Source organism: Esox lucius, chromosome 11 (genome assembly GCF_011004845.1).
Source record: "Esox lucius isolate fEsoLuc1 chromosome 11, fEsoLuc1.pri, whole genome shotgun sequence".
Taxonomy (NCBI): Eukaryota; Metazoa; Chordata; class Actinopteri; order Esociformes; family Esocidae; genus Esox; species Esox lucius.
In genome coordinates, this window is record NC_047579.1 from 25,129,129 (window position 1) to 25,145,211 (window position 16,083).

The following is a 16,083-nucleotide window of genomic DNA, read 5'->3' on the forward strand; positions in this document are numbered from 1 at the left end:
GATACATGGCCCCATCCATCCTCCCCTCAAAACGGTGCAGTCGTCCTGTCCCCTTTGCAGAAACGCATCCCCAAAGAATGATGTTTCCATCTCCATGATTCATGGTTGGGATGGTGTTCTTGGGGTTGTACTCATCCTTCTTCCTCCAAACACGGCGAGTGGAGTTTAGACCAAAAAGCTCTATTTTTGTCTCATCCAACTACATGACCTTCTCCAATTCCTCCAGATGGTCATTGGCAAACTTCAAATAGGCCTGGTTTTCTTTGAGACTGTGGTCCCAGCTCTCTTCAGGTCATTGACCAGGTCCTGCTGTGTAGTTCTGGGCTGATTCCTCACCATTCTCATAATCGTTGATGCCCCACGAGGTGAGATCTTGCATGGAGCCCCAGACCGAGGGAGATTGACCGTCATCTTGAACTTCTTCCATTTTCTAATAATTGCGCCAACAGTTGTTGCCTTCTCACCAAGCTGCTTGCTTATTGTCCTGTAGCCCATCCCAGCCTTGTGCAGGTCTACAATTTTAGCCCTGATGTCCTTACACAGCGCTCTGGTCTTGGCCATTGTGGAAAGGTTGGAGTCTGTTTGATTGAGTGTGTGGACAGGTGTCTTTTATACAGGTAACAAGTTCAAACAGGTGCAGTTAATACAGGTAATGAGTGGAGAACAGGAGTGCTTGTGAGAGATGGAATTCTTACTGGTTGGTAGGTGATCAAATACTTATGTCATGCAATAAAATGCTAATTAATTATAAAAAAAATCAGACAATGTGATTTTCTTGATTTTTGTTTTGGATTCCGTCTCTCACAGTTGAAGTGTACCTATAAAAATATTACAGACCTCTACATGCTTTGTAAGTAGGAAAACCTGTAAAATCGGCAGTGTATCAAATACTTGTTCTCCCCATTGAATATACTGTATATATCATAACCACCTAACTCATGTTCATTACACCTGCACAAAAATTACTTACTTATTCATTCCAGCAACGTTTGCACTCTGCTCCATTACACTAATATAATGTAATGGAGCAGAGTGCAAACATTGCTGGAATGAATAAATAAATAATATGCTAAATAAATGCTCCATTACACTATATATATATATATATATATTAGTGTAATGTAGCAGAGTGCAAACGTGTGTGTGTGTGTATATATAGAGAGAGAGACAGACAGAGAGACAGAGAGATCACATCCACTGTCATTATGTAAATAATATCTGCATTCAAATATTTATTTCCAGCACCCTTTATACCCTCCTCATTGCACTATTGTCTCATCAGTCTTACTATGTTGTTGTTTGGTTTATTATGTGTATTTATGTGTACTGTATATTGCATTCGATGACTTGTTGAGTGTCCTTTGTTTTGTTTTTTATGAGTAAGCACACCATGAGCCTGTATTATCCAGAGTCAAATTCCTCTTATGTGTACACATACCGGGCGAATAAAGCAGATTCTGATTATCACTTAGCCTCATTTTTACAATAACATAGCTGACACCCCGAACGTTTTGTTGAAAAGCTAGGGATTGGTCTGAGGACATGGGCTTGACCATCCATCAGAACTATTGTTTTAATCATGTTTTGAGCCTATACAGTGTTTTTTAACTGTATGGGGCCAGACAGTTGGAACAAGCTCATGAGGCGTTGTTCTCCAAGAATAAGTGGCTAGGCTTATGAATAATTTATAATAAGAAAATGTAGATTTCAGCTTTTAAAGAAAGTGCCCTGTCGTAAAATTACCAGATTTTCCAATTACTTTATACAAAATCAAGGCTATTCTATTAATATTCTTGTAATATTTTTTTGTATGAAATAGATTTAATTACGGCTTACTGAGCATATTGGCTAACTTGATATACTTTACTGTTTGATATCCCAAATAATATAGTTAGAGGAACAGAATCATCCAAAGGCACAGATATTAAAATAAATGTTCAGCCTTCTGCATAAAAAAAGGCAGACGATTAGAATGTGTTGGGGACATCTAATGAAAAACAAAACCCTTTCCTCGTTTGCTTAATTTCATTCTAATCCAGAGGGTTATCAGAAGGTCATTGTAAATCTAACAAAGCCTTTAGCCTGTGTTCAATCCCCTAAATACCAAATCTGCATGCTCAATTAGCTGCTGATGTCAGTGATAAAGAGGGGATCCAATATCCCCTATTTATGGTCTCTATTTTAAAGGATCAAACAGCTATATGATATAATTAACTATATTGGGTTCATCCTGTAGGACATGCGCTCAGGGGGATTTTACCAAACAATGGCATTCTGTGTAAGTCTGTCTCAAAACAGACAGGGAAGTTGTTTTTCTGTCGTGTTTTTTCCTCAGTCATTATGCTCTTATATTATAGTATGTTTCCAACTGTGCTTCCCAACTGTGAGAAGCTTAAGAACCTCTCTGTCCTCCCTCTTCTGGTCCTCATTAGATACCCAACTGCAGCAGAACAATGGAGACCTTGTGGACTCCTCATCTAGGCAATTAAATATATAGTGAATGGTCATTCATGTATCTCACTAAAAGAACTGTCTGAAAGGGACAAGATGGGTGCACTCACGTTTCTGTGAAACGTTATCTTTGAGATTGCAATTTTAAACTTGGCCACCAGATGTCAGGGGACAACCTATTCATGAGGGAAAGTGTGAAAGTTACTTGACGAGGCAATCTGATTACAAATTGTATGTTCTGTTTATTAGCTCAGAAAGAAAAAAAACATTCATTTTACTCCTGTTGGTATGATATTTAACATTTGGCAATTTCCCTGTAGAAGAATGTACAAAAAAGAAGTTCAATATGTAACACCTCAGTTTAATATGTATATACATAAATCTGTACATAGTGAGCTTAATGTGTGTTAATAGTCATAGGCCAGATATAAGTAAGTGGTGGGTTCAAAGGAAAATTGACTGATGTTTTAACTTCTGTAAAAACATTCAAATGTTCCCCCCTTGTTGTTCTTTGAATAAGCGTATCTGTAATTAACTGCTGATTAAGCATCTTACTTTTTTATAGACTAGGAGAAAGTATACTTTATATTTGCTGTTTTTTATTCCCCGGCTTGTTCATGGACTATTAAAAAAGGCCACCCAGAGTTTAGTTAATAAAATCAGCTTGTGAACAAAAAGCAATTTGCTTTTGATATTTTCATTGAACACATTCATATAGCTTTTGAATGGACAAAGCCACGTCAGGTTGGAGTATCCTAGAATCCCAGTGCTTAATTGTCTTTTAAGACTCTTGTGCCAGTGCTAAGACAGGTCTGGTGTTGTTGACTCACTCTCTTCACAGGTTTCAAGGCTAACACGCGAGTTGTAGCTGACTGCTGTAGAACTCCCCCACATATGTCTTTGGCTCCCACACAGCTCTACGAAATGAGAGTGGTTTTACACAGAATAGGATTTGCTACAACACAGTTCCCCCTAAAACAGTACAATCAAGATTACTTTCATCCATAAAGTGACTTAAAGAGGGTACCATTGATCAAAAGTAAATAATATGAGAAACAATTGTAAAAAGTGTAACTTTCCTGTTCTTCCCTTTTTGGTGTTTTCATCTGTTTACAGAAATGGTTAGTCTGTACAGACGGGAAGTGTCAGAGCCATTCCTTTTTGCGTGAGATGAACCTGCCATCTCAGATATAATCATGTCATTAGTCATCTCCAGCAGATAAATGGCAATCAAGGTCTCCCCGGTCTTATTTCGGATAACTTACATAACTGACAAGGTTGTATAGACATTCAAGTAGGTCAGCATGAAGTAACCTGCCACGGAGGCAGTGGAGGAATTTCTCAATCTTTGGTCGTCGTCCCATTACCGACGCACTTTCAGCGCTGGATATTCCCACGATGCAGTCCATCTAGTGATCTGATTGGACCTATTGAAAATGTGTAGATTTCTAATGTCTCCCATTCAAAAAGCAAGGAGTGTACAGAGCATCCACAGTCCCGACGCCCTCACCACCGTTGGCCAGGAGGAGTAGGTAGAGGGGGGTCTGAGGGGTTCAGACGGGGAGTCTGGCACTGCTGATCTCCTGAGGTGATGGATCCAGAGAGGACGGGCCCTGAGTGGATAACGCTGTCCGAGTGGTCAGGTCTGCGGCGGGGAACGGAGGGTTCTCCGAGTAAGGGGTGTCCATTACAGACCCCAGAATGTCAAAAGGCACTTCAGCAGACTGACGGATGCTCTCCTCATATGACGGAGGGGGCTGTGGAAGGAAAGACAATCCTAGTTTAACGCTCCTTTAGAGTGGGTGGTGAGAACGCTCTGTGTGAAATAAGAGAATGGAGGGTTTGACGGACCCCAGGGGTCCATTTTAGGGCCTTACATTTTTACACTGTATTTTAAGGTGGGAATTTAAACTGCATGTATGCTGATGACACACCACTGTACCTCTACAATTTGAAAGGCCTTTCAGTATTTGCGACTGGAGCTTGTGATGAGTGCAAGAAAGGCTGTTTTAGAAAGAAATGCTAGAATCAAGCCAAACATTTGCCAATTGGGTGAGAGACCTTTGCTTGTATCAGAAATTTCTGAAATTAAGCAACACAGTCTAATTAATACACAACTTGATTCATATAAAAAGACAAGACGATATTAAAGTTTGATCAGATTTGGCATTGTGTCTGAATTATACTATGTACCTTTGTGTGTGTGTGTGTGTGTGTGTGTGGGGGGGGGGGCCTTCACCTGTGGTTCAGTGGAAACACAAATGGATAAAAGCTTCTGCCAAGTGGTTAAAATGTAAAGGACTGACTCACCCATCACTGTGAACACACCATGGTGAAGAGGCCCTCCCTCCCTACTAGGCTGCACTGGTAAATGGTTGTGTACCAGGCAGTGCTCAGGCAACTCCCTGCATATCTTCATATCAACCACCTAGAACGAGGACTACGATGGTCCCAGGTCTTGGAATGAACTAAACTGAGGGGGGCTATCGCTGTCTGAGATTCAAGCTTTAATCGACTGGAACGTGTAACAGTGTTTTCCAGGTTAATTCAAGTTTCAAATGTTTTTTTTTTTTTTCTTCCTTCCTGAAAGTGTCACGCTAACTTGGTCACGCCGCAAAAAAAGAAACTGTGACCTTCGCCCTGGCGAACGCGAGAGCATCGAACCACAGGTGTTGTGGGTACTGGCTGATACATCTGACACAGAACCTGATCTCATCATGTTAGCATTTACATGACAGATTAGTTTGGCAGCACCCAGGCAGCCATGAGGGTCCCTCCTCCAGTACAAAGCCAATCTCTGTCATCAACCGGCTCCTCCCTCCCTGACTGACGGACTCCTCTTATCTTTTAATTGCTCGGGGGCCCTGAGGGTGGAAGTGAGAGCCCTGCGCTCCTCTACCAGCCCTGTAAAAACACCACACCCACCAGGACAGGGCGACCGCAGTTTGACTGCAGCCTCTTCTGGCCACTGCACAGAGGGCAATTACGGGCCGTCGGTACCCACTCTAGTGTGTGGGGGGGGTCACTTTGAGCTAACGGGGACCGGGTGAGGGACTGGTGGGAGAGCACTTACTGACCAGGTCAATACGTAATGAAAAAGAAGAGCAAACAGGTCGAGTGAAAGAGGAAAGCACAACGCTGTGTTCACCGCTATTGTTTACACTGAGGACCCGGGCATTAATTATGTTTGATGTGCCTGTTTCTCATTACCTTGTTTGCTCGAGCATTACGCAGTCAAACCCCCTGGTAAAAGATCGACACGGTGAAACCTGAAAATGTGCAGTCTGCCTGTCGCTGAAGCAGGAGATGACCTGATAGGGCTCCCATTTACTGTCTTCTGAATAGTGTTCAATCTCTGAATGAGCCCCGGTTATCCCATGACAGCACAGTTCAAATGAACACCTCTAGTTTATCATCTTGTTTATTGTCAAAACTAAAGATGACAGACCCCGGCATTCTTCAGTTAACGGCGGATTACGTGAGGCTGTTTAATAAAGGACCGGGAACTAAAGATTAACTTTGGGTAACAATCCGTAATGTCGACTGTCAGGCAGCATGTAAGAACACATCAGTTCTGTTACCAGGGCCGTCGACGGTAATCCTGAAGCTTTTAGACGACAAGGGGGCCCATGACATGGGGCCCCACAAATGACATGGGGCCCCACAAATCTTTCTCCGGGTTGGCGACGGCATTGTACGCGGCTACATTGTGTTACCTCAGACAGCATGGGGCCGTTCAGGCCAAAACGGTCTGCGATCATCATGTGGATTTGTCTCTGGCGGTCCTTCTTCCTGACGCTCTCGTAGGATGGCAGCCTGGGCAGGGGCGCCTCCAGGGAGGGCAGGCGGTAGCTGGACGGCAGGCCGATCAGGAACAGCTGTCCCGTCTGACGGTCAGAGAGGCGGGACAAACATAGACGGGAGGTTAATACGGGTGCCTGTACACTTCGGAAAGGATCCCTGTCGGGGCGCCACTCCTGACTACAGCGGTCAATAAACCTGTCCTCACACCGGGTATTGACGGGTACTGGCCGGGTACTGACCCGCTCCCGGGGTCCGTTACCTGCGAACGGGCGCTGTTGTGCACTGTGTCCTGAGCCTGGTCCTGGCAGGGCGTTCCCACCAGGGCCTGTCTGCTGCTGTAGTAGTGAGGAGGGGCGTCCTGCAGGAGAATCAAGGAAACGCTGGTCAGTAAATCAGTTTAGTGGCACACCCTTAGCACAGAGCGCCCAGAGACGAGTGCAAAGCAGCCGCGCTTTACAACTCCGACTAAATTTAGAACGTCGATGGCGGCCCCCGACCAAAGGCCCGAGTGGGAATGCCGTCGCTAATTTTAGCCTCATTGACCAATTACACGCCTTGTTTCATCCTCGTGGGTCCTGCCTGGTTTAGCAGTACCATAAATTACTTAGCCTATAAGATGACCACCCTTCGATTTCCGTGCCGCCTCCCCGTTCCGCCCCTTCCAAACAAGATTAGGCAGGCTCACACTGTATGTGGCGCTGGAATTCGTGAAGAAAAAAAAAAAAAAGCCCTCCCGGAAAACTAGGTGATTACCCTGGAGCTAAATGAGTGTCTTTGTGTGGTTGACAATGCAGTGTCCTACTGTGTCCTCAGAGTCCCTGGCAACAAACCCCACAGTGTGGTCTGGTCAGTGCCTCCCTGTCTCCTCCCTTGTAACTGCAGCAGGTAGCCCTTAACGAGCGCGCTCCGATGAACATTATAGACCCCCCACCGCCCCCGCCGTACGTCATTTGGGCAGCATTACACAGCCTTACAGCTAAGTCATTTGTCGCCTGACGGAGAGCTCTATTCAGCGCGAGGAGGCATAATGAGGTGGAGAGAGGCTGGAGCAATTGGAATGGGATTGTTGCCCCGCTGCGAATCACGCACGTTAAGAACGCTCGTTTATATCGATAGAAATGTTACGTTTTCGAGGGCCTGCCTGAACGGTGACATCGCTCGCGTTCCCAGTGACGCAAGTTTGACCTTTGCCACCAGCCCTCCAACATGTGACCGAGGGAGAAGCCAAAGAAACACTTATGTCAAAGGTTACCTTCCCTCGCTAGTTTGCACTTTTAAGACGTGGCAAAAAAGGCCCGGGGATTAAAAGAAGAGATATCCTTTTGTTTACGCCACTGATTCAGCCAGTGTGAAAAAGCACAACCGTGTAAAATCAGAGCTAAAGTCGGGGGAGGACCCCATCAGCAGTGTGCCTTTTTCAGTGCCACGACCTGAAGGAGAGCCATTGTCCCCGCTGTCCCCAACACCCAACAGGAGGGTCTAGCCACTATTCATGGAGCAAACTAAAGCAGTGAAAGGTATGTGGCCGATAGAGGAAAGTAAACGTTCCATAGGAAACAAAGAAAGAGGCTTTTTTCCATGTAAGACTGCCTTCCAATCTGCCTTGCCTTCAAGTTTGTGTCCCCTTAATGATCATGTAACGAAACCACCCTCCTCGACAATATACCAGAGTTGCTCCGGTCAGAGCTTTATGGGAGATTTGGTGGGTTTTCAAGAAACGTAGACAAAAGTCAAGAGCAAAGATTTTGATTGCTTTGCGCGTCCGTTTCAAATGAAAGTAACTTCTTTGTTGGGAAATCTGTTGTCTACTTAGCTTCCACCAGAGTAGGCTGTATCCCTTCACCCAGTATCACTTTGTCATCTCTGTATTTCCCAGAGTTCAATTCCATAAGATACAGAACAAGCTCTCTCAATATTTACACTCCGTCACCCACTGTTTACTGTGAGGCTCCATTACCCTCGCTGGAAACATGTTTGCCCTGTGAACGGACTCCAGGTGACAGCAGGTCAGAAATGGTTGACACGTACGGGAGGACAAGAGACAGTTTAACTTCTCTCTGTCCGTTCAGGCCGGAGCCAAACAGGAGGGGTGGAGGTTTCCTGTCTGTGAGACTGGGAAAATCGGAAGGCATTAGTAGTGTCACTGTGCCCGTGAGATAGCGAACGAACCCTCCCCCAGAGATCGCCGACAGCAGGAAGAGGAAACCTAGAGCATGAGTTGAAACTGGAGACGGACTTCTGTGGAGAGTTTCTCCTTCCTGTTCACCATTTCCTTTATCAAGTTAGGGGCTTGAATATCGGTTATGGTTGGTAAGCTCTGAAGTGAAGTAGTTCGGTAATATTCAGACTGCACATCAAGGTACCAATGATTTATGGAATTGTTTGTGAACTACCGGGAGAATAAGAGTGAGCAAGCCCCCATCGACGGGATCACTGTTTAATTCCTCAGCCCTCACATCTGGGATGACCTGAACTGGTCCCACAACATGAACACTAGTAAGAAAGGCAACAGAGCTCCTCTATTACACTTGGCATGTCCCTCAAGACCCTAACAAACATCTACAGATGCACTATTGGGAGCATTCTGTCCGGTTGCATCATCGTCTGATGCGGCAGCTGTCAACGACAGGGCAGCCACGACAGGTCAACTGTCAAGGGACCTCCAGAACAGTTGCACCACACAGTGCGGAAGGAAAGCTATGGAAAACACCTCAGCCATACACAGACTGGTGAGATGTTTACTGTTAGTCATCATATAAAGAGAGAGCACAGAAAAGGGAAGCATTTTTGACATACAATTCCATATTAATTTGTGGCGAGCATACAACATAAGGAGATGCTGTATGAGCAATGAATGTGTGACATACATGGATTTCCATTTACAGTATCTGTATATTATATCCAAAAGCAGGGAGATTAACAGGCTTTTGAGTGCAGTGGAGTGCAGCTGTTTAGTTCAGCTATTTAAAGGTGTCTTGATGTGGTGAGCATAGTCCTCTCTCTATGGGAACATGGTCAGTCTCTATGGGAGCATAGTCAGTCTCTATGGGACAGATGGCCTGTTACTGAGGGCCACAGGAACAGGAAAATAAACTGCTCATGATGGCAGGATTTTTTGGTCATCTGTAGTACCTGCCTGCCCTCAGGCTCCAGTCTGGGAGGGGTCAGCGAGGATCTGTTAATGCACACTTCCTTGTCCTGTTGTCAAACAGCTATTAAAAGTTACAAGTTTATTTTCGCCAGGCCATTAGTCTAAAGAATCTCCACTACTAGCTGGCTAATGGCATAGTACCCTGTCCTGGACCCTCAGGGTCCTCTAACACACGAACACAGTACCAGTCTCACCTCACACTTACTGTATTTTCATAATGTCTGCATTGCTCCTACATAGTACAGTGTAATTATTCATCCAGTGAATGTATTTATGGCCGTTGCCCTGTGGCTAATATACTGTCTTCATACAGTTTCATACATACATATTGTTTCTATGTATAGTAGTCATTGTTACAATATGTAGAAACACCTCATCTAATCTAATTCATCCACAGCTACACAGGACTACTTACATACAGTCAACTCAAAAAGAAAATAACAACACAAATTTGTCAAATTAGGGCTAAAACATAAGGAGGAGCCATTTACTATAATTTCAACACAATAATTTCTCAAACACAAAAAAATATTTTTTAGTAGTAAGGTTTGTTTCTTCAGAAAATTGGTTTTAAATGTATTGGCAATTTGGCACCCCTAAGGAATATAAAAAATAAAACCAAACAAAGTTGTGTCTATTATAAAATGCTATGCTTTTTCGGTCTTTCACCTGTTCCTGTTTCCCTGGAGTATAAATATGAGGTCACACGCATGTAAAATCCCTCTGTCATCCATTGCCATGAGTTAAACCAAAGAGACAGACAGAAGACAGAAGGTTGTTGACCTACAGATCAGGTAAAGGATATAAAAGAATACCTAAAAAATGGAAAATAGCAGTACAAAGGGTCAGGCCAATAATGAAAAAAAAGTATATTTACCAAGAAGATGACGCAAGTGCATATAGTGCTCACGTACAGTGAGGAAGGTGGTGAGGGAGTGAAAGAAGAGTCAGAGATGAGTCAGAGGATCACAGATTCGGAACTGCACAGCATAATGGAATCTTGGGTTCATCAAGTATCAAAATCAACTGTTAGATGCCACCTCCATGTCATCTTACCTCTTTGGAAGGGTTGTACGAAGGTTTCCCTTGCTGAGCCCAACCACAATTTGCAGTGCCTGAGTTTTATTGAAACTTCAATAAGAATTGTGTGTTGTAGTCAAATGTAATTTTTGGCTTTGCATACCATGTTTGGTGACAAAAAGGAATTGCCTGCAAGGAAAAGCAGGTGATTCTCTGTGGTGGACCACTGATGCTCTGGTGGTGTTTTGCAACTAGTTGTCCAGGGTTGTTAAGATCGATGGCACAATGAATTTCACAAAGTGCAAGAATAATTTAGCCCAAAACCTGGTTGCCTCTGCCAAGAGATTGTGACTTGGCTGTGGATGGACCTTTCAACAAGACAATGACTCGAAGCACATATTAAAATGAACACAGAAATGGTCGTAGGACCACAAAATGAATGTCTTACAATGGCCTCAGTCTCCTGATCCTGTGGTAAACCTGTTTTCTGATTTGAAGAGGGCAGACCACAAGCACAAAACTAAGAAGATGAAGGATCACAAAATCTGCTGAATGGAGGTGTGGTCCAACGTTCCTTTAAAAGCATGAACCAACCTTGTCAGACTTTTCAGAAAGACGCTCAGAGTCGTTATCACAAAATATTTATGGTTTCCAATACATTTGAAACCTTTTCTTTGCAGAAAGAAATCATACTACTCCATTAAATGTTTTGTGTTTGAGAAATTATTGTGTTGGAATGAAAGTATACAGAACCTTGTTTTTGAGCCCAAAACATGACTCATTGTTTACAATACGCTGTTTATTTTTTGCCTTCACTTTTATTCAATTTCATGAAGTATGCCAACACTTCTCGAGTTGACTGTACCTTCTCACCAAATGTGGATAATAACTGGGATATTCTGTAGTCTATTCCAGGGACTATTGTAAATATCTCTTTTCATTCTTTACGCTTCCCTTTTCCTTATGTTCCTCTTCTATTCAGCATTATTGTTATGCTGTTATTTTGAAGCATTTTGATAAACCCCCCTTTATACCTGCCTATCCTGTACATACAATGGTACTGTTGTCTCCTTATGGCTGAAAGCTATGGTATATGTATGTAACAAGGTACAAGCTTGTAAGGTATACGGCCAATTTACCACAATATGAGCCATTATTAGGCACTACACATCCCAGACCAATTAGGATATTCAGCATTCAGGCTTCAATTCCTCCGGTTTATAAAGTGTATTATATATGCCGCTGCTAAGCACTGTGTCCAAGCCGCAATGCGTCGTGTCATGTATTACACACCCTCTTGTGCCTTCTTGCGTACATATACCACATATATGACATCACGCCTAAGGACCGCTCTTACTGTAGTTGTGGTATATAGACAATATACCATAATCTCCCAAGATATTTACTTTAGTATGCTGTATTATTTAGTGTATATAGTGTTTTTGCCGTTTATTATTAGTTGTATTTACTATAATGTTTCATAGATTATCTACAGATGTATAATAGCAGATATGACACAGTAACAACACAATAATAGCATGATAATGTATTAAAACATCCACCAAACAAGATAGAGTTAAAATGTCAGTAGGGAGTAAAACATTATATAGGTGCCTAGTAGATACAGAGTTACAGTATCATAGTATGATAAAACATGTTAAAATGTAAAGCTCTGAAAAAAAGATGCTTAATACTTTAAAAGCACTGAAAATGGCGTGCTAGATAAAACTCTTCTGCCCCAGAAGTTGACATGTGACATGCAGGGAACACACTATGGTCTATAGTTGGTCTATATATTCCACAGTATACTACAAAAATACAACAGTCTGTTTCTGTTGTTAACTGTTTCTATGATTTTTTTCTAAATAATTCTCTTTTAAGAATTACAGATATGTAAACGCTACTAAAATGTGTATTATGAACCGGTTAGTTCGCAACCTAAATGCTGATTGACTGATAGCTGTGGTATATGTAAACAATAAGTTACGTGGGAGTGTCGTATATTGCTGTGTTATATTGGCCATATATCACAAACCCATAAGACATCTAATTGCTCTTATAAACCGGTTACTAATCCAATTAGAGTAGTAAAAAGTGATGTGATGTCATACCTGTGATATACATTCCTTGCTATTAAGAAGAATTTAATAGAAAATAAGTCAAATGTATGTTTTTTGGGTGGATGCCTCATCGCAATAGTTTTTTTCTCCACAATTTCATTAAAATATCAATGACCACCATCACTTATATCTTTCCTTTCCGCATCCTTAAATTATTGTGATTACCAGTTGAGATGAACATTTCTGAGTTTATTTGGCTCAGTTTGTCTGGCCAGTGTCTAAGGGGCCATCTTAAAACTCACTCTAAGCTGGCATTTGCTTAGGGTTTTATGGGTTTTAACAGGACTCCTATTACATGATGCTTTGTGGATACAGGCCCAGATTTCCCCTTCCCTGTGTCAGCCATTCATTTGTTTTCATACAACATGTTTTGAGTATGGTTTTGAACAAAATAATTTGTAATGTCGTAGTACTAGTGTTGTATTTAAACATCACACAATCGATGCAGGTGTCAATATAATTTACCAGCGCTGCCACCCCCCTTAATGGCTCAGGTCATTGTTAGTCAGAGCATTGCTAATTCCATCAATGCAAATCCATTATTTTATGGAGATCATATCAAGTCCATTCTGTCCTGGATACATGGATTGTTCACAAGTGACACTTTCTCATCAATCATATCTTTTAGTGAAATATAGCAATTCAGCCTCGGGTCCTTACCAAGTCTCCACTAGAATCTGGACAGCACTGGAATTTGCAGCAGTGAGGGTCTTTGCGGTATATAAGCAGCACCACGATCACCACAAAGAACACCAGAGAGGAAACTAATATGAAAGAAGAAAGAAAAAGGAAATAAAAAGTAATCACCCACTGTTATAAGCAATGTATGAAAATAACAATACATGCCCTTTCTTGTGCAAAATGTATATTATGTTTGCCCCACTATAAAGGAATGTGAAGTATTAGTTTAATACTGTAATAGACAGTTGCTAAGGACCAGAGCTTTCTCTGCTCAGGTCACAAATAGGATAAATGCTGTGGAAACACTAATTGTATGCTATCTAATGGAACAATGTTCAAAATGTATTTTCCATCTGTTGACAGGGATAATTGGCTACATTAACGTTGGTCGCAGTCTCTTTTCCATTCTTCAAATTAATTGAATATCTAATCTAAATATGAAGTCAACCATGTAATTAATCTTCTGATACAAGTCTAAGAGGAACACTGACATATTCAAGATGATATAGATAGTTCTAAAAATACAATATTATTAAATCTTTAATATCTACAGTGATAGCAGGTTACAAACAATGAAATTCAAAATATCCTTAACACAACTCCACAGAAGAGATTAGATATAGTCAAATAATCCAGTTGTTGCTGATAACCTGCTGAGGCAACAGTCTTCCTCTCTATACCTATAGGTCAGTGGTCCACATGCACTCGTTAAGTTTTCCACAACTTACCAATACTTGTTGTTTGTGCAAGGAAAATAAAGTAACCCGCATAACTTATTGAGGGGGAAATACTCATGTCAATACTCATAACAGCAGGGTTATTTACAAAAACATGCCTAGGATTACATCTGCTTCTGTTCCATGCTCAAATGACACCATACATTTTATGGAATATGAGACATTTTTAGAGATTAAAAGCTTACTTACATGTTGCCACAATGACGGTGAGTTGATCCGACGTTAACTGAGACGGGACGGTTGGAGTTGCAGCGGTGGACATCTCTGACGAAAATGGTATTCCCATGGATCCTCAAATCGGAGTGTTAAAACAGTGTGTTTTTGTATTAAAAATGCCTGAGAAGGGAGATTCTGCTTCTTTCCACACCCCCTGTCCCATTTCAGTGCAAGAGAGACGAGTTCCGAAACAGAGTCACATCAGGGTATCTTACCTCGGGAAACATGCCACAGTGTTTGAGTCTAATGGCACACTGTCGCGCAATCAAATGCGGTGACGTCGCTGGGCACCGGACAACACTCTTTGTACTTTGTTTATGGACACGCGCAGGCAGTCGCTAAGGAGGCAATTGGCTTACATTGGTAATCAAAGCCAATGAACGCATAGCTCATAGCACAACAGCTGCCTTCGAAATATATTGTCAAGTAAATGAGGAAGCAATAAGCGTATTTTTAAGACTAGACTGTTCAGAAACATTCAACTCTTTGAAAATATTCTGTTGTGTCTGTGGCATTAAAATGTGTGCAGATGTCCTGGAGAAAAATAGAACAACCACTGGGTTTCAGACAACTGAGTTATTTTTACATTTATTTTTTATCCTAGGAAACCCAGTCCTGAAGATGACAAGCATACCCATAAAATGATGCTTTCACAATACTTGAAACTACTTTCAGATGTCACAGTAAACTATATTACCGGTTATTTCGCTTTTTTAATAAAGGATCACCACCATCAACTTGATAAGTTGATAGACAGACATTAGGCCTAATAAAACTCCTTTCTTTTGATCAAATCTAACATGTCAGTACATTTATGTCTTTGTAGTTGGAATTCCAATATAGGGTCCAACACAGAGGACATGACATTCCAGCTTTGGAGTCACAGGTTACCTTGGAGATGCCATGGATTAGATAGGCTACACAATGAGAGGGCACAGCCTATTGGTAGCATACAAAACTGCATTATGAAAACTAAGACCATAGGCTTACACATATTCCCACACTGTAAGTAATAAAAATATGTATAAAAACATTATAATAAAAGTTTCAGATGGATTTTCACAATTGTTTGTTTCAATATTTAATTATTTTCATATGTACTGGTTGACACAAACTACTCAAACACATATTTTTCTTTATTATTCCAAATCTTTATTTTTTTTCTACTTTAGATCCAGTTCATATGAAAATGGCAGTCAGTGTAAGAAGTATTCTCTAGTCAGACAGTGATTATCAGTGCAGGTTGCAGGAGGTGATTAAAAGCCAAATTGATGGATGTCCTCGCCCTGGCCGGGTTCCAAAAGGAATTCCACATCACATTACAAGCGAATATTGATGAACTTAATGCGTTTATATAACAAAATTACATGGGTTTTGATTCAACAGAGAAATGTAAAGCAAGGGCTCCCAAATGGTGGAACAGTTAAGTCACTTTGTTCTGCCCCATGGTGGCTAAGAGATTTAATCCTGGTGGAAGAATATTGAATGCACTGGGGTCTTGCAAACTGGTCTTTGTTGATGCAAATTGGCTCAACGCCATCCAGGGTTGGTGTCAGACAAGGACTGCCGTGCCTTGTCTCACTGCATCAACTTCTTGTGATAGGATCAGCGCTTAACTTAAAGCCCTTAACTAAAATCTCACATTAGACTATGTTCATGAAAATGTATGTGTTAATAAGGCATGCCTAAAAAAGGAACAGGAACTTTGTATGCCTAAAATTAGAAGTCAAGTACTGGATAGGATGGGTGCCAACAACTTTGATCATGTCATGATCTTTAACTCACCCAAGCCCCCTGGAAGTTTCTGCAAACTGGCCAGGACTTCAATTGGGACAGAAGAAGGATGGGACACAAAAAGGGCATGGTTGATTTAACCTACAATTGAACAGCAAGAGCTGCAATA

At 41.8% G+C, this 16,083-nt stretch overlaps 1 protein-coding gene across 2 annotated transcripts; it reads right to left on the reverse strand.

The window, feature by feature from the left end:
* Positions 1-2,702: 2,702 nt before the first annotated feature.
* On the reverse strand, positions 2,703-14,495 carry si:ch73-364h19.1. 2 transcript variants are annotated; one of them, XM_010874052.3, is made up of 5 exons: positions 14,154-14,489; positions 13,207-13,310; positions 6,515-6,613; positions 6,168-6,338; positions 2,703-4,208 (listed from the first exon to the last, which is right to left on the reverse strand). In XM_010874052.3, the coding sequence occupies exons 1-5, from the start codon at positions 14,248-14,250 to the stop codon at positions 4,005-4,007; spliced, it is 675 nt and encodes a 224-aa protein (XP_010872354.1). In that variant the 5' UTR covers positions 14,251-14,489; the 3' UTR covers positions 2,703-4,004. The 2 variants fall into 2 exon arrangements, with proteins under 2 accessions (XP_010872354.1, XP_010872352.1); XM_010874050.3 differs by having other exon boundaries at positions 4,116-6,338; positions 14,154-14,495.
* Between the last annotated feature and the right edge of the window lie 1,588 nt (positions 14,496-16,083).